This window comes from Lactuca virosa, chromosome 4, assembly GCF_052849685.1.
Source record: "Lactuca virosa cultivar CGN04683 chromosome 4, Lactuca_virosa_CGN04683_v6, whole genome shotgun sequence".
NCBI classification, from domain to species: Eukaryota; Viridiplantae; Streptophyta; class Magnoliopsida; order Asterales; family Asteraceae; genus Lactuca; species Lactuca virosa.
This window is the reverse complement of record NC_136429.1, coordinates 442,587,008-442,606,146: the sequence shown is the minus strand read 5'-3', so window position 1 is coordinate 442,606,146 and position 19,139 is coordinate 442,587,008. Positions and strand designations below refer to the sequence as shown.

General features: G+C 36.2%; 1 protein-coding gene and 1 long non-coding RNA gene across 2 annotated transcripts; both read left to right on the top strand.

The window, feature by feature from the left end:
• Positions 1 to 537: 537 nt before the first annotated feature.
• Positions 538 to 4,080, top strand: LOC145109073 (Serine carboxypeptidase S28 family protein). The gene is made up of 10 exons (XM_079046184.1): positions 538 to 1,029; positions 1,145 to 1,331; positions 1,446 to 1,579; positions 1,683 to 1,795; positions 1,966 to 2,089; positions 2,598 to 2,759; positions 2,828 to 2,983; positions 3,096 to 3,175; positions 3,628 to 3,677; positions 3,804 to 4,080. Exons 1-10 carry the CDS (start codon positions 643 to 645, stop codon positions 3,941 to 3,943), a joined length of 1,533 nt encoding a protein of 510 aa, XP_078902310.1. The 5' UTR covers positions 538 to 642; the 3' UTR covers positions 3,944 to 4,080.
• Positions 4,081 to 12,559: 8,479 nt separating this feature from the next.
• Positions 12,560 to 13,299, top strand: LOC145109074 (uncharacterized). Its single transcript, XR_013708739.1, has 2 exons — positions 12,560 to 12,885; positions 13,037 to 13,299. It is a non-coding gene; the product is annotated as an uncharacterized LOC145109074 (long non-coding RNA).
• Positions 13,300 to 19,139: the final 5,840 nt, after the last annotated feature.

Below are 19,139 nucleotides of genomic sequence, written 5' to 3'. Positions count from 1 at the left end.
TCAGACATCTCTCTCTCTCTCTCTCTCTCTCTCTCTCTCTCTCTCTCTCTCGTTTTACGAAAACCAATCTATCCCCACATCCCTCTATTCCCTTTTCATATCGAACCGTGCCACCGGGAGCAACCTTCATTCAAGGTTGCAAGGTGTTGTCTGTTGGTGGAGGTGGATGATACTGATGACTAATGGTGGTGATGAACAGTGGTGTTGGTTGCTAGAGGTCGATGGCAGCGATGGGAGGTGGACAATGTTGGTGGGAGTGAATGTTGTTGGTCGGAGAAGATAACCGAAAAATGTCTAATGATAATTGTGTAAAAAAAAATATTATCTGTCAAAATGATAGGTTTTAAACACTCGAGTGAACTTAAAAAATAATAATAATAATAAATTAGAAAATAAAAAGTAAATTTTACATGTTATTTTTCCTATCTTCGTCTTGAAATAAAAGGCAAGTCATATATAAAAAGAAAAAGTTTTTTTTTTCTTGTTTTATCTTGGAAGATAACATGAAGATGCATTTTCTTGTTAGCTTTTTAGCTTTAATTTTTTTTGAATTCCATCTTAATGGAAATTTAGCTTCTTTTTATAAAGAACCCTCCACTTCACTTCGGCCACTACTGTTCTCCATCGCCACCCTCCACCACCATGGCAAAACCCTTTTCCGATTCGCTCGCATTCTTATTCTCCCTCCTAATCATCTGCCTACTTTCATCGACGCCGGAATCTCGCCGGCCACCTCCGTTTCCCAGCAAATCCTCACGGCTTCTCAAAACCCAAAACATTCTTGTTCAGCTGAAGTACACTTACGAGACACGATACTTTCATCAGACTCTTGATCATTTCAGCTTCAATGATCTTCCCAAGTTCCAACAACGTTATCTCATCAACTCCGATCACTGGGTCGGCCCTAATCGTTTGGGCCCAATCTTCCTTTATTGCGGCAATGAAGGCGACATCGAATGGTTCGCTGTCAACACCGGCTTCGTTTGGGAACTCGCCCCTAGTTTCGGTGCCATGGTCGTCTTCCCTGAAGTAAAAGCCCTAATCACTCTACTCTACATCAATTTCTTCACTTGCAGCACTTTAAATGCATATTTCAGTCTATTTATTGATTCAATTTTATCAAAATATGCGTAATTTGATTTAGCATCGATATTATGGTGAATCGATGCCATATGGGAGCCAGAAAGAGGCATACAAGAACGCTTCTACTTTAGCCTATCTAACAGCCGAACAAGCACTTGCTGATTACGCTCTTCTCATCACCGATTTGAAGAGAAATTTGTCAGCCGAAGCGTCCCCTGTAATCTTGTTCGGTGGATCATACGGTGGAAGTAAGATCTTTTTCCAACAAAAATTAAACAATTTCAACAAAAATTAAACAATCTCATCAAAAGATTTGATCTTTATACATGTTTTCGGATCCTGGTTTTTGTTTAATTCAACAGTGTTGGCAGCATGGATGAGGCTCAAGTATCCTCATATTGCCATCGGCGCACTTGCTTCTTCTGCTCCGATTCTTCAATTCGAGGATATCGTGCCCTTGGATACGTTTTATGATATCGTCTCCAATGATTTCAAAGTTTGTCAAAATACTTTATTCCTCATTCATCTTCTTCGCATTTTCTTCAAGTTAACCTTTTTTTAAAAAAATTTCTTTTCTTGTTGTAACATAAATATAATAGCGAGAAAGCAGAAGCTGTTTTGATACAATAAAGAAATCTTGGAATATAATAAATTCCGTGGGTCAGAAAGCAAATGGTCTTGATCATCTTGCCAAAACTTTCCACTTATGTGGGTAAGAACATAAATAGCAACCCCTGTTTTCTTTTCTTTTTTCTCTATTATTATGTATCATTTTTATAAAACGATGTGTAAAAATATTCTGGAAAATGACTGTGACATTTGTTAAGTTGTTTATTACATTCGGGTATTTGTATTTGATGAATTGAAGATATAAATTTTCAGGAAACTAAATAGCAGTGAGGATCTTTCTGATTGGTTGGATTCAGCGTATAGTTATTTGGCAATGGTGGACTATCCATACCCAACCCAATTCCTAATGCCATTGCCTGCTTACCCTATAAAAGAGGTTAGTTGTTGTGATTTTGTGAAATATGAATTTGAGTTATCAAATAAAGGCTGAATTATTTGCAATTTCACATTCCTTTTGATTTTCAAACTCTGTTTGATAGATCGCATAATGTCATAAAAAAAAAGGCAATTTTCAAGGTACAATGTCTTGATAAGAAAGAAACTTGAAAGTAGAATGTAAATTGTAACAGAATGAAATGAGATTAAGATGCTATAATAAGCAAATAAATGAAAATAGCATGCTATTTGTTGCATTTAGCCGTATGTGTGATTGTGAATAAAATATACATTTTTTACTAATAATTAATGAATTTTTAATAAAATAATTAAAACATAATGGAATGAAAAAGATTTGTGTCATTCAAAATTCCATTCCATGATGGAATGAAAAATAAACACACTGGCTAAAGAAACAAACTTTCTTTCCTTCGGAACGAGCCAATCCATTCCTGCCCTCTGATTCCATTCCATCATACCAAGTCAAGTGCTTGTTTGGATTTTTCCAGGTTTGCAAAGAGATAGACTATTCCCCTGATGATGATGGGAGTGGGAGTAGTGTTTTGGAGCGTATCTTTAAAGGTGTGAGTGTGTATTACAATTACACCGGAAAAGCCGATTGCTTTCAATTGGATGATGATCCTCATGGCATGAATGGTTGGAATTGGCAGGTATGTGCTATGTATGTATATGTATGTTTGTGTTTGGAAACAAAGGAATTGCAATTACAATGTTTCAGGCATGCACGGAAATGGTGATGCCGATGTCTAGTGACAGAGACTCGAGCATGTTTCCGGAATGGGAATATAATTCCACTTCTTATGCCGAGGAATGTTGGAATCAATTCCGGGTCATTCCTAGGCCCACTTGGATTACGACCGAATTCGGTGGACATGTAAGAAGTTCTTTAAAGATTTATTTTTTAAATAATTACTTTTGTTATACAGCTAATATTTGAAAATGAAATGATATTGTGGTTTTATAATTGGTATATAATATATGTGTAGGATTACAAATCTGTGTTGAAAAAATTTGGAAGCAACATCATCTTCTCAAATGGTCTCTTGGATCCTTGGAGCGGTGGCAGGTATAACTTTCAAGACAAATGATTTTTTTATTCATGGTATTTTGTTTTTTTCACTATATGTTTGTTAGCCGTTATTCTTACAAAGTAACAAAAACAAAACTATATAAACTGGAATGGAATGATGCCAAATCTTAACATATCATGGAAAGACGCAATATAGTGTCTATTTTGACATTTTTACATAACAGTTGCAAAACGAGTTTTCAAATATATTTTTATAAATGGGTAACAATCCTTTTTTTTTTAACTGTTGTTCTAATAAATACTATAAGAAGGTAAGAAGGTAAGCGATTGGAACATTGTGTTCACAAAATAACATTATTTTAATGGATTATTTGAGCAAAAACAAATATCTTGTTACCTATTTTTATGATATTTTGTTTAGATGTAAAAAAAGAAAAACAAATAGGTTTAGGACATTACCCTAATTTAATTGGTATATGTTTTTGTAGTGTTTTGGAGAACGTGTCAGAAAGCGTAGTTGCTCTTGTGACAGAAAAAGGTAACCCGTGTCGTACATTTTTTTTGTCTCATAACAAAAAAAAAAAAAAAAAAAAAAAAAAACAAATCTTTTTATGGGTACTACATTTCTTCCTCTTTACCTCATCCATATTTGATTGTGTATCAGGTGCACATCATTTGGATCTACGTGCAGCCACAGGCGATGATCCTGATTGGTTGGTGAAGCAAAGGGAGTCTGAAGTTGAGATCATTCAGGCTTGGATCCATGATTACTACGACAAAAAGAAAACCCTTTTTAACATGTAAAGATTCTTGGTTTTTGTTGGTAGTTACAAATGTTATTGTATAGGCTTCTAAGGGAAACTTTTGTTCCACGTGTGTATTTATATAATACAACTTCTTTTATTTTATTAATAAAAGCTCACGTAGTTTGGTCCTATTAAGCTTATGTTATTTTGCTTGGTATCGTATTTTCATCTTGACAAAGTAATGTACCAAATGTATATGAAACGTACAAAGAATGCAAACAATTTATAAGATTTTATCGTATTCATCCTCTTTAAGAGCTAAGACTTTACTTGGATACCATTAATTCCCTTACAAAGCATCATCACCTCTACATAAATGACTAAATGTCCACCAGATGAAGCAACATAAGTAAAAATTAAGTGGCAAGTTTCAAAATATCATGTATGTATGTATGTATGTATGTATGATGTTAGTTTCAGGATTCCAGTAGTATAAGACACCTGAGCTCCCATCAACTAAACCCTTCCAAGGTTCAGGCAAAGTTGGATCAGGTTGAGCATAACGAGGTCCCCTTCAGCAGCCATAGTTTTATAGTAGTTTACAACCTGTTGTTCAAAGATGAAGATATGTTACCTCTCTTTTATATTACAACTTACATCATGCACAAGGCATAGGACAATCAACACACTTAAAACTGGAATAATCTTAAGTAAAATTCCTATTTGAGCTCAAGAGTTACATCAACTATTATTAGATTGAACTGAAGCCAGAAGGATATGATGGTCAAAACACTTTAATGTTCATTTATGAACATAAATTTCTTGTTTATAGTAAGCATAAGGTATACCAATCACCAAAATTTTCAAATTTGATAATTGATAGACATTGTAGATTATATAAAATCTATGACATGATCACTAACAGAAGAGATTAATATTGGCAATTTTTAGGCATTCATCACTTGGATCTCTATCAGGTTAATTATAAGCCTTTCATCAATGCTCAACAACCGTTTCCAAATAGGAAAATCAATTACTGTTAGCGGTTTATAGTGAGACTTTGGTTATAGATCTACTTCATCCAACTTAGAAGAACACACACACACAGAGTAAATTTTGTAGACAAACTTGAGTAGAAGCATTATAAAATTTTTGGTTTAATAAATCGAATCGGTTCGGTTTTTATGCTTTTTTCAATGCAAAAAAACGAAACCAAACCCAATTTTTTTGGTTTTTGATAATAAAGACACCAAACCATCTGTTTATGTCCGGTTTTTGATTTTTTGTTTTATTTTTTTGGTTTTTCCGTTTCCCTTTTAATTTTTGTTCACCCCTTCTAAGATAGAATGTCATACCGACTAAACCAAAAAAGGCGTTTCGTATTGGATTATCGTACCTATCATATCATTATCACAATTTAAACTTCCAATTAATACTTCCATTGTCATTTAAATCAATAGTCCAATATAAAACAATATATTAGTAACGAATATGCATAAACCAAAGAGGTGCAATAACCAAACTTATTAAAAATAAACTTAAATATGCAAATCAAGACACGATTCTCAAAAGTCTTAGACACTGTTCTACCATACATCTCCATCACAAAAAAGAAGATAAAGAATCTCAACAAGTTATCAGTCACTTAGACGATTTACATCAAAACAATCATGAAAAAGTACCACATGTTTGTATGAAAGAAAATGACTTTTCCATCTTCATTAGTGACATCATATCTCTCATATTAACGCTGAAGGTGTGGTATACCTATAGCAACACTATTAGATAAATTGCTAAAAAAGAATGCATATTCTTCTCCTCTCTTTTTATGTGGCACCCATTTCATTTCATCAACATCTAGTTTATTAATCATGTTCGGATGAAATGACATGCGATCTATCACATAAAGATTTTCTCCCCAACTTATGAACATCGAATACATATACAAGGACATCAGAACATTCTTGGTTTCAAGTAATATCACTCTGGGTTTTGGAATAAAGAAACACAGGTATTGAATGATACTGTATCTCTTCAATCGTATATGTTTTGATACAAGAGGTACATGAGTTTAAATACAGAGAAGTACAACTAAAGTGGAGAAATAAACTCCTACATATCTGCTATGACTATTTGACTAGAAGACTAAATCAAAGAACAATGTACACGTGTTATATTAATGCTATTACCCCCCAGCAAGCTCAAGAGCGGGAAGGACTTGAAGCTTGGAACGAAGAAATGAAACACGATCTTTGCCCAAGGGTTTGGTGAAGATATCTGCCAATTGATCAACAGAGGACACATGACAGATATTTAGTTCACCAGCCTCTACTTGCTCTCGAATAAAATGAAAATCCAAAGCAATGTGCTTTGATCTAGTACTGATAACACAATTCTTGGACATAAAAATGGCTCCTACATTATCACAAAGTAACAGTGGTGGAGTGTGAATTGGAGCTTGAAGATCAATAATCAACTGTTTTAGCCACATAAGTTCAGCAGTGGTATAAGCTAGAGATCGATACTCAGCTTCTGTACTAGATCTTGCAACAACTTTCTGTTTTCTAGAAGTCCAGCTAATGAGGTTTGAACCATGAAAAATAGCAAAACCATATTGTGATCGACTGTCATCAGTGTCGGAAATCCACCCAGAATCAGAAAAAGCATGTAATCCTTTGGCTTTAGTAGGTGTGAAGTGTAAACAATGAGTAATCGTTCCCTTGAGATATCTAAGAATACGTTTCACAGCTTGCCAATGTCGATTTGTTGGTGAATGCATAAACTGACACACACGATTGACTGAGTAGGCAATGTCAGGTCTAGTAATTGTTGCATATTGAAGTGACCCCACTACTTGCCTGTATAGCTTTGGATCACAGAACTGATCACCAACCTTTTGTAGTCGACTGTACGGATCAGCAGGTGTAGACATAGGTGAGGCTAATGACATATTACTCCTGTTGAGAATATCTGTGACATATGCTTGTTGTGACAAGGTTAGTCCAGACTTAGTCCTGTGAATTTGCAACCCAAGAAAAAAATGCAAGTCTCCAAGGTCCTTGAGTGAGAAGATCCGATTCAATCCATCAATAAAGACTTGAAGTTGAAGATTATTAGTACCTGCGATAATCAAATCGTCCACATAAACTAAAACATAAATTGTAACAGTAGGAGTAATATGAACAAATAGTGAGGTGTCAGCTTGACAAGCGCGAAAAACATGTGAGACTAGATAAATTTTGAGCTTTGTAAACCAAGCTCTTGGTGCCTGTTTAAGACCATAGAGAGCTTTATTCAACCGACAGACATGATGAGGGTGACTTCGATCTTCAAAGCCCCTGGGTTGTTTCATATACACCACTTCTGATAGATCGCCATTAAGAAAGGCGTTATTGATGTCCAATTGTCGAATGTACCAGCCTTGAGATAGAGCAATCGAAAGCACCAATCTAATTGTTGTCGGTTTAATAACTGGACTGAACGTATCAAAATAGTCTACTCCTTCTTCTTGACTGAAACCTTGAGCACCTAGTCGCGCCTTGTATCTGTCAATTGTACCATCCGATCGTTTCTTCACCCTGTATATCCACTTAGAACCAACAATATTGACATTAGTAGGACAAGGAACGAGTGACCATGTGTTATTTTTCATGAGAGCCTCATATTCTGCTCGCATCGCATCTTGCCAACATTTGTGCTTAATTGCCTGAGAAAAAAGGCGGGGTTCAATGGTAGGGCTATGAGAAAGATCAACATTGAATAACTTGGGTTTGAGAGAGTTTGTGCGTGCACGGGTGACCATCGGGTGTTGACTATTTTCAGCTGGTCGAAAAATAGATGTAGTTGGCAGAGGTTGGGAGGTATTAGAAGAAGAGATGTGTGGTGATAACGGAGGGGCAGGGGACGAAGGGTTTGTAGAAGGAAAGACTGACGGGCTAGATGGAGTAATATGTGGAGCAGGGGTGATAGTTGGGCCTGATGGACTGGTTGGATGAATAAAAGGAGCTGAGTTTGGTGGATTAGGAATTTGGGTTGGATTATCAATGACAACCGTAGGTGAAGGATCAGGAGATATGGATGTGTTGGGATCATGACTTGATTGTTGATGTTTGTTTAAATGTTGATAAGGAAAAAAATCTTCATTAAATATGACATGACGTGAAATATATATACAAGAAGTTTGTGGATGAAGGCATATATAACCTTTATGAGAGGCGCTATAGCCAAGAAAGATACAAGGTTTGGAACGAAAGTCAATTTTATGAAGATTATAGGGTCTCAAATAGGGATAACAAAGACATCCAAAGGTTTTTAAAAAAATCATAATCGGGTGTCTTGTGGTATAAACGTTGATATGGTGACTCATAAGCTAGACTAGGAGTGATGGTTCTATTATGTAGATAGGTAGCCGTTTTAAAAGCATGCTCCCAAAATTTTTGAGGAAGCGAGGATTGAGCTAGAAGGGTGAGACCTTTTTCAACAATGACTCGATTTCGACGTTCGACGGCTCCATTTTGTTCTTGAGTATGGGGACAAGAGAGACGATGTAAAATACCATGTTGATGAAGAAACTTAGAAACATTTCGATATTCTCCCCCCCAGTCAGTCTGTAAACTTTTGATATCACATTGAAATTGGGTTTTTATCATTGTTCGAAACTGTAAGAAAGTTTCAAAGACTTGAGATTTTTGTGATAAGAAATAAACCCATACAAATTTAGTACAATCATCAATAAATAAGACAAAATAGCGACTTCCATTAAAAGAGAAAACGAGGGAGGGTCCCTAAACATCAGAATAAACTATTTCAAACGGTTTTGAGGATGTTACATGAGAACTAGGGAGATGAAGTCTATGACTTTTTCCTAGTTGACACGACTCACAAACAGTAGGAAATTTATTGGTAGACACGGGAAGATTGAATGTAGAAACTAAACGTCGAAGAAGCGGTTCATGTGGATGTGCAAGTCGCTTGTGCCATCCATGAAGTGAGGTGCGACTACGGGTAAAAGCTTTGTGAGTATGAGGGGGAGGTAGTCGATAAAGGCCTTCATGTTTATCCCCTTGAAGGATTGTTTGTCCCTGAAATGTCTTAACAGAACACGATTTAGGCCAAAATTCCATGTAAACATCATTATCTTCTGTCAATTTAGAAACACTAAGAAGATTTTTAGTAAGGTTAGGAACAATTAGCACATTTTGCAATTTGAGATGAGATAAAGAAGATGAGCCAACATGAGAAATAGACAAGTGATTACCATTTCCTACTTGAAGTTTTTCATCCCCTGTGTATAAATCGGCTATGTTGAGCTTGGTAATGTCGGGAGAAACATGATCAGTAGCACCGGTATCAAAATACCAAGCTGGGTCAATAGATGATGGGCTGTTCTGATGGGCTAAAAAAGCTTGGCGCTGGTTTGCTTTAGGATTTGGCCGTCTAGATGGAAAATCTGTTTGGTTTCCCCTTTGCCAGCAATCAATAGCTTCGTGACTAGGTTTAGTACACAATTGACAAATTGGGCGTCGTCTCCTCTGGTCAGAGCTGCGATTTGCATTAGAGGAATTTGACCTTTGATCAGCATTTGATGGAGTACTTGATCTGTGACCAGCATAGGAGTGAGAAGAGCGATGATTTGATCGATTAACTGTTAGGGCAGCAGCAGGGGCTTGTGAGACGGACACAAGACGACGATGTTCCTGTTCAATCCTAGCTTCTTCCTGTAACAAAAGACCTATGAGATCATCAACTGTTAGAGTTTCAAACTTCATCATAAAAGCAGTAATGAAACTGCCATAAGATGAATCCAGGCCAGCAAGAATGTAGTTGATTAGGTCTTCTTCATGAACTGGGCGTAAGTTCTCTGCTAAAGAATCAGCAATCGACCTTTTTCTTTCAATGTATTCCATCATAGTCATAGACCCTTTTGTAAGGGTCTGAAGTTGATTTCTGAGTTGCATACGACAAGCCCTAGTTTGAGCTTGATACAAGGTTTCGATAGTTTGCCACGCTGTGTAAGAAGAGTTTGAGCGGGCAACCAGAGCATGAGCTTGATCCGTCATTGTGGATTTGAGCCATAATAAGACAAACCTATCACGTTTCTTCTAGACAACATAATCGGGGTTTGGTGTTGTGGTGGCAGGAATAGCAGCAACCGCCGGAGTAGAATCAGTGGCAGGAATGGCTGCAACAGCAGGAACGGTTATTGTTTCAGTCGGTGGTTTAGGATTCATAACATAATCCTCCAAATCGAAGGCTTCAAGGGCTGCGACTATGGTTGTGCGCCAAAGTGGATAGTTGGTGCGATCGAGTTTCACAGTGATTTGTGGTATTTGAAAATTCAAGGTAGGGGCTGTGGTGGTAGCCAGATTGAGAATACTTTGAGATGCAGATGCCATAACAAAGAAAAAATCAAAGTGTTATCAGCTCTGATACCATAAAGAAACACAGGTATTGAATGATACTATATCTCTTCAATCGTATATGTTTTGATACAAGAGGTACATGAGTTTAAATACAGAGAAGTACAACTAAAGTGGAGAAATAAACTCCTACATATCTGCTATGACTATTTGACTAGAAGACTAAATCAAAGAACAATGTACACGTGTTATTTTAATGCTATTATGGAAAAAGCCTCACTTCATATATACAACTCATGTAATAACACCTATACGTGAGTATGACATATATCTTCCCCTTGAATGCATGTATATCATGGATGGAGAAACGGCTGGAGACATATTTCCATTTTCGTTTATTTGCTATAGAAAACCTTATCTTAGAAGAGAATATATCTAAGATAACAAACACCCACTTAGATATTGAAGGTGAAAAGACAAGGATAGCCTTGGAGTTTTGAGAGAAAGGAACGACACCAACAGTAAAGTGAGCAACAGGGAAATGAAGTTCATGTCTAGTGATAGGATTCACAAGCCAAAAATCACGAATTTTCTTACAAAACAAGATCAAGTAACCACAAGTTAATCCAATACATGTCCTCTCAAAAGAGTGAGGAATTGTGGTTTTGAATTTTCTTCCTTGAAAGTCTACTAGGTAGCATTTGTTCTCGATATCAATATCATTAGTAGTATAAACATGGGTGTTTTAGATGCCATAAACACATTCCTTTTACACAGTGCGAATGATCTCCGAGACTTGCAAACCCCACAGAATGAAATAAATTCAATAATCCCAAGTTGCATCATAACTAAAAAAAGCACATCATGGTTAAGATCTGACCGATGTGAAATGATAGATCCATCGTCATTGTTCTGGTTTCTTGGCATACTTTTTTCCTTCGGCATTCCTACACTATTAAATAAAATAAACATTCGAGACTTTGGTAAATACAATTTCCTTGTAAGATATAGTAGTTAATAACATATGCACAAGGACTAGCCTTCTAAGATTATCCAATATTCCAATTTAACAAAAAACAATATGTTACGAGTAATGAGTCATGACAACACTCACCATGGTATATTAATAATCTTAGAATCTGTCACATATGACATATGAACAAGCACTAGAATATAAGATTAGCCATGAACAATAGAAAAAAAAGGCTCTACATGGACAGGGCGATACAAAACATATCAACGTTTATTATTTTATATATAGAAGGTTACATGTGATAAAACACCTACAAATCTAATGTATTTACGGATTTAAATCGTATTTCACTCGAAAAAGAGAATAAACACACCAAAAAAGAAAACCATATAATATCAGAAAATCGGAGCTTTATGATGTCGGAATGAATTGAAAAATAGGGAGAAGAAAGAGACCTTGGCAAAAGAAGGCAAACTCTACCGACAGAGATCACCGCGAAATATTTATATATAGAGGAACGAGCCGTGAAAATATGATGAGGTAGAAGGCAAACTCTACCGACATAGATCACCGCGAAATATTTATATATAGAGGAACGAGCTGTGAAAATATGATGAGGTGTTTGGGCGTTCATTTTGAAGTTAAAAATGAATTTTACCCAAAATGACTTATTTACTTATGAAGGTGGAAAAATGAGTTTTTAAAAAAATGTTTGGCTTAGCTTTTATAGCGGCAAAAGTCAATAAGTCAATTACTTATACATGTAAAATGACCAAAAATGATATGTTTGATTATCTAGACTTATTTACATATAATATTTTATACGAACCATTTTTTTGGATAAAAATTTATAAAATTTTTTACAATCTTTTTTGGGGAAATATATAATATAATTTTCTTTTACAAAATTTATAAATTTTTGATAACATTAAACATAATGTTCATACAAAAATTTAAACACAAATTGTAAATAATTCTTAAAAAACACAAATTAAAAATTTATAAAATTTTTTACAATCTTTTTTGGGGAAATATATAATATAATTTTCTTTTACAAAATTTATAAATTTTTGATAACATTAAACATAATGTTCATACAAAAATTTAAACACAAATTGTAAATAATTCTTAAAAAACACAAATTAGCTCAAAAGGATTTAGAGAACAGTTTTTGTTTTGTTTTATTTTTGTGGCAGAAGTTTACAAAGCTTTGGTTTTGGCTATGTTGTGAATTAATTTATTTTTGGGTTGGTTACTTTTGGGTTGCTGACCACGTGTCACTCGATTACGTGCTTAGTCATCAGATTGTCCTAGTGACTTTGCCACATCGGTTATTAGGTCAGTCGTTCGTTTTGATTTCTTTTAAACAAAGAAAAATCTGCACACGAATCGATTCTTCCTGTTCTTTCCCCAACATGTATTCCAGCGAAACAAACACATCCAAAGGCGTTTCCGATTCCATGAACGACTCAAAGCTCTTCGGGAAGTTTTCGTCAGAGGGAGAAGGAAGCAACGATGCCAAACTCCCATGAAATCGAAAGTAACTTGGCTTTGCTTGAAATTAGGGCTTAAATTGGACGAATTTCACTTTGTTTCTTGTGATTATTGAGATATACAGCCTTCAACACCAGCTCAAAAGAGAGATGCCGATTGAAGCGTTTTGATGAGGTATGAAATGGATCCGATTAACCTACGTTTGTCGCCACATCTGCTACTGCCATCTTCACTTTCTCTTCTTTCTACTTCCTCCTTACCATTTGTATCACATCTGTCCTTTTTATTTGAAGGAAATAATTTATTTTTTGTAAAATTGTTTTAGGTATAGGTGGTTTTTTCAGATGGTTCTTCTTGCTCTACCTACGAATCTACTCTCATGTAAGAAGAAGAAAATATCGGATTCAGAACCTTCCTTTGCAACAGGAATTTTAAGTAAATTTCAGATTTAAGTTGTTGATGTTTCAATTGAATAGGTTCATGTAAGAAAAGCCAAAAATATGTATTAGTGGAAAGGGCTATAAAGAAGGTAAAGGTGATTAGTTTTGTATTCACATATTCATCGTAACCATATCTTTCTTTGAACCATTTATTTATTGTTTTACCTAATTGAGTCACAGGAAGAAGGTTTCAGTAACAATGATGAACAAATTGATTACTATAATTTCCTTTTTAAGTGATTTTTGCATGCAGAGATTTGAGCAATAATCACTTTATTCAAGAAGATCAAATCAACTTTTTTGAATTATTTAGTTTAGTTTTTGTAATCAATCTAATATATTAGTCATTTATGAGATTAAAAAGATGGGCTAAAAAGTTGTTGGCATAAAAGTTTACAAGTTTTGACATATTACACCAACGGTCTAACATGCGGATTTTGTCATTTGTGAAGGGTATTTTGGACATTTGGTTAGCTTTTAAACATTGACTCGAACTATGCGTTCAAAAATGTTAAATTTTTGGATAGAAGGAGTATTTGTGTAAATAATTCACAATCATAAATCATAACAATCAAGAAGATTCCATCAGCTATATTCATCAAATATACTCCAATATTGAAGCTGAAATTATACACATTACATTAACTAGGTAAAGAATCGTCTTCAAAATCAGAAATCATAACAATCAATTGTCAAACAAATGCAATTAAAAATCAGCTTATATTAAACTACGAAACAGATGGAGAATCTTCAAAATCAGAAATCATATGATTTCAACAATCAATCACAAAAAATAAGGATGCAAATCAGCTTTAATCGATCACAAAAATATGCATAATCAACTTTAACATCAGATTCAATAACCGGTCACAAAAATAAGGATGTAAATTCAGAAATCATATGATTGGAGCTTCAATCGATCAGACAGAGAGTAAAAAAAAAAAAAAAGAAATTGGTACCTGTTGCAGAAGAAAATCACCTGAATAGATGGAGAAGAGAAACAGTCGAGTAGGAATCGCACCACCTGGAGGCGATGGAAAACTATTGCAGGCGATGGAATACGATTGCAGGCGGAGCAACATCGATGAGAAAGAACAGAACACACGATGGAGGCTGTGAGATGATACGATGATGGTATAACTAAGGACAAATTAAACGAATGGTCCCTGTGGTTTGGTGTTTCATGCGTGCCTAGTCCCTAACTCTATTTTTTAACCTTGTGAATCCTTAATTGTTTGATTTGTTACACGCCTGGTCCCTAATCTAACCTACCGTTTGATTTTAGAGTTAAAACTCCCACGTGCCTTTCAAGTTTGGGGCATTTTCGTCCTTTCACTTATACATACCCTTTAAAAACCCTAGAACAGTCATTAGAAGCATCGCCCCTTTCTTCCTCTCCGTTCTCTGACTTCATGGACTGATGACAACCCCATAAGAAGGCTTTATGGATACGCGAAGAAGGTAAGGTCGTTTTGATTCTTTCTAACTCAAGCCCTTGTGTGAGAATGACCATAAGTTGGTTGGATTTGAACTTTACAGTAACCTAATTGTAAGTTTATTGGATGGGTTGATGAGGAAGGATTTGCACGATGTACTAAGATAATTATATCTCCAGGGCTGTTGAAGGCTAAGAACAAAGTTGAAGCTGAGAATCGGATGCTGAAGATGATCATTATTTTGAGTTGGGTGTTCATAGGAATCATTATTTATAAGTGGTTTAAAATTGGGTTTTTAGGATTTGATGAAGGAAATAGGGAATTCCCATTGAAAAAGAGAAAGTTTAATTTTTTGATTGATTGTCAAAAGTTCCATCGTGTGTTCTGTTCTTTCTCATCGATGTTCTGTTCTTTCTCACAGATGTTAGGTAAGCATGATATCAATCTTTTCTCCTCGGTGATGCTACTACTGTTCAGAAAAGAAAAGATACCAATGATAAACCAAAGGGTCCAATGCAATTCATGTTTCTACTCATGTTCATGACTGATCCTCATTTCTCTTTAATAGACTTGAACAAGCTCTATGAACAAACCAGATTTAGCATGTTCTTTAGGAAGATAACTAAATGTGACAATTAGCTTTGAATCTGACACCTACCTCTACCCGAACCAAGCTGTAAAAATATTTTCACTTCTTATGTTGGCGTTATTTGATTACACCATTTTATGAATGATTACATTTTTTTTTAAAATTAGATTATTGTTTTTCTTTCTCAACTGTGGTTAGCCATAAAGTTGGCTCTCGTCTATAACATATCACGCCTCCAGATGATTCCCATGGTGGGAGTAGACTTGCACAAAAACACCGGTTCGTGAACTGATGTGGCGTCCTAAAATATGACCCAAAAATTTCATTTTTTAAAATTTATAAAATGGTAATCCAAAACATTGTCATACAACCAAAAAGACCAATGTGTATCACTACAACACAAAATATCAGAGTAAATCTCAAAATGCGGAATAGAGTGGTGTGTGCTCTGCAATCATCCCGGGCTCTTCCCTTTCGAACCAGAAGTACCTGAAATATAAACTGAAAACAGTAAGCTCAAAGCTTAGTGAGTTCCCCAAACTACCACATACCATACATAATAAACACATACTGGGCCCCCGCCCCATATCGGGCCTCGCTCGACATTGAGCCCCACTCGACCTCGGGCCCCGCCCGACATCGAGCCCCGCTCGGGTTACAGATCTGTCATTCATTAGGCCCCGCCTGACATCGGGCCCCGCCTGGTACACTAATAAACATATAAACATATAATCATGCTAACACATGCGATAATCACAAAGTCAATAGCATACAATACAGTCATCAGGCCTCGCCCGACATTGAGCCCCGCTCAGTATACATACCGGCACATAAAACATGCAAGGGTCATGCAGACATCTAGCATCCTAACATAATAATCATGGGTCGGCATTGGTGCCTTCGCCCCGCTAAACCCAGTGAGGAAACTCACCTCAGATTGATGCATCTCACAGATAAACCTCTGGTTGCTGGTCCGCTAAAATCCCTACGCTATCAACATAAAATAACATCTAGTTAATAATTGGATCCTGACTCACACTAAGAGTCCAAGCTAGGGTAAAAGACCTTTTTGCCCTTTACTTAACTTGGCCCAAGGCCAAGGCCCATTCCAACTATCTAAAAGGCCTAAATTCCAAAATGATCACCCAAGGCCCAAATATGGCCCAATTTTCCAATTTGGGCCCAAATCCCTTCATAGGCCTTCAACCAAAAGAGTCCAATATAATAACATCAACCCAAAAATAGAATTCTGATGGCCCAACAACTCCCTAGACTCCTAAGGTCCAATATGGGCCCAATATCGAAAGCCCAAACTTCCGAAGCCCACTACTGAGTACGCTGGGCGTAATCAACTCATACGCTTAGCGTATACGCTCTGGTGCTAGTACACGCAGCGTACCAACTTGTATGCCCAACGTACTCCCCATGTAGCCAACTTTCATCATTAAGCTCTTATTGGTTAAGACTTCAACCTAACTCTCAAATTTGACTTCCTTAAGGTGACTTATCATGTGAAGTTGGCAACTTTACGTGCATGCATGGCTCAATGGGGCTCTAGAGCTCAAAAGAGCTTAACAAAGGGTCTTAACACATGCATGAGTCCATAAACACCTCAAAGCTTTCATTTTTATGGGCAAAGGGACCAAAAGAACCCTAGATCTACCATCAATCACTTCTGTAGTGAATCAAGAAGCTCAACAATCACACCAAGGACTTCAAAAAGCACAAAACAACACATAACTAGATCTAGCATCATAGTTTAGCAAGATGTGAGCTTTTTACCTCAAAAGGGTAGCAAATGATGAACTAATCCTAGATCCTCAAGCTCCAAGCACAACTCCAAATGGTCCACTTATTCATCTCCTTCACAAAGCACCAACAAACACACTTTATCGCTCAAAACTCTCAAAAAAACACTAGGGTTTCGATTTTTGGACAAGGGAGGGTGGAGGCGGTCTAAACATGACCAAATGAGGCTATCATAAAGCTTAAATAGGGTGCAATACCCTAGAAATTAGGGTTTCATAATCCACACGTACGCCATGCGTACTCCACGTACGCCCAACGTACGTGGACTGAATGCGCGTTCAACTTCGGGCTAGTACGATAAGCGTACCACCCTGTACGCCCCGCGTCCTAGCTTAAGGACCAAATTTTCAAACTTTTTAGATAAGAGGCTAAATATGAAACTTACCAAATTCAATTGTTACAACTAAACTGGTTGATGAACCAAACCGAAGCACGAACCAAACTGTCGGTTTAAATGGCTTCTACGTACGGGTTATTCATGAATAAAATTAAATATAATATATGGTTTAATGATATTTATAGTTGTTGTTATGATTAACTAATTTTAAAAAATTTATTTTCTTAAAATTTTACTTTCTATCATTGTAATTATTTAAAACATCAAACATTGTTTTTGTTTTTAAGGGTAACAATATAATTTTTGAATATAATGTTACTCTTAACTATTATTGTTGTAAGGTATTTAAAATAACGTATTTTGAAAATCTTAATTATTTTAACTTGCTTTCAAAAATTGAACTTGATTAAAATTTATTTGGTGAATATTGTTAGTTTTTTTGATTTTAATTATTTAAAACAACAACCATGGTTTTGTTTTTAAAAATAACATTATAAGTTTTTATATAATATTACTTTTAACTATTCTTATTCTAAGTTATTTTTAAGCTACTTATTTAAAAATTCTTAATGATTATAGAAATAGTTTCATGTTTTTTTTTTATTTTTTATTTTTTTTTTCAATTATAATTTAGGTTTAACACTATATGTAACATTCGAGATTTGGTATGTTTCCCTTTTAACACCCCCCCCCCATTAATGCAAAATTTCTATCTTTTTGGTCCCTAGTTAGTACGCGGGGCGTACTCTATGAGTACGCATAACGTACTAGCTCGTTTCAGGAACGCGGGTCACCCACGTACATTAGGCGTACGTGGGAGTATGTTGGGCGTACGCTAAGCAGGGGAAAACCCTAATTTTTAGTGTTTGTGCCCTATTTAAGCCACTTATGTTGCCTTGGTTGTATCCTTTGGTCAGCCTCCACTCCCCAACACCCCAAGATCGAAACCCTAGCCTCCCATAATGTGTTTTTGAGCTGTGGAAGTAATTTTGTATTGTTTTGTGTGAATTAAAGCAGGTGGTGCTTGGTGACCAAGCTTTGGTTGGACTTGAGGTTGTAGATCCAGAATCTTCATCAAGTTTGCTAGCTCCATAAGGTATAAAGTTCCTATCATGGAACCTCTTCATGTTAAATTGAGATTAGGGCTTGTTTTTTTAGCTTATTATGGTATTTTGGGTTCTCTTTGGGAGTTTGAGTCCCTCCATGAGCTAGGATGCTAGATCTTAACCCCTATGATGTTCCTTGTGTAAAAAGGTGCCATCTTGATGAATCATATTGGTCCATACATGAGTTAGAGCCCTTATTATGGGTCTTAATGAACAAAATCGGGTTTTAGGGTCCCATTAAGACATGCAAGATGATAAAGTTGCCAACTTTATGCATTAAGACCTTGAAATGATGTGGATATGAGGTTTTGACATTAAGAGCTTAAGTAGTTAAGACAAAGTTGGCCAAAAGGGACTTTGGCAGGTACGCGTGGCGTAATCCCTGGTACGCTATGCGTACTGGGTCAGCTGCCCGGTTTTTAGTCAACGATCGTACGCCAGGCGTATGAGGAGTACGCCGAGCGTACTCAATGCAGTGGGCTTTCACCATTTGGGCTTTTAGACTCGGGGTTATTTTGGGCTTTTAGGATTTCGGCCTTGTTGGGCTATTGGATTTCTGACTTTGGGCCATGGATAGACTAAGGGCTTTCTTGGGATTAGGTCCATGATAATTTTCGACCCAATTAGGAAGTTGGGCCATAATGTGCCTTGGGATGTCATTAAGGAATTTGGGCCTTTTGAGTAAATGGGTTGGGCCTTGGTTTTGGGCCA

Bases quoted from the DNA above. Each gene is read 5' to 3' on its own strand.
- LOC145109073 (XM_079046184.1), top strand. From the start codon at position 643: ATGGCAAAACCCTTTTCCGATTCGCTCGCATTCTTATTCTCCCTCCTA. The intron at 1,332-1,445 runs GTAAGATCTTTT...TTAATTCAACAG, and splicing joins CGGTGGATCATACGGTGGAA to TGTTGGCAGCATGGATGAGG. The intron at 3,678-3,803 runs GTAACCCGTGTC...ATTGTGTATCAG, and splicing joins TGCTCTTGTGACAGAAAAAG to GTGCACATCATTTGGATCTA.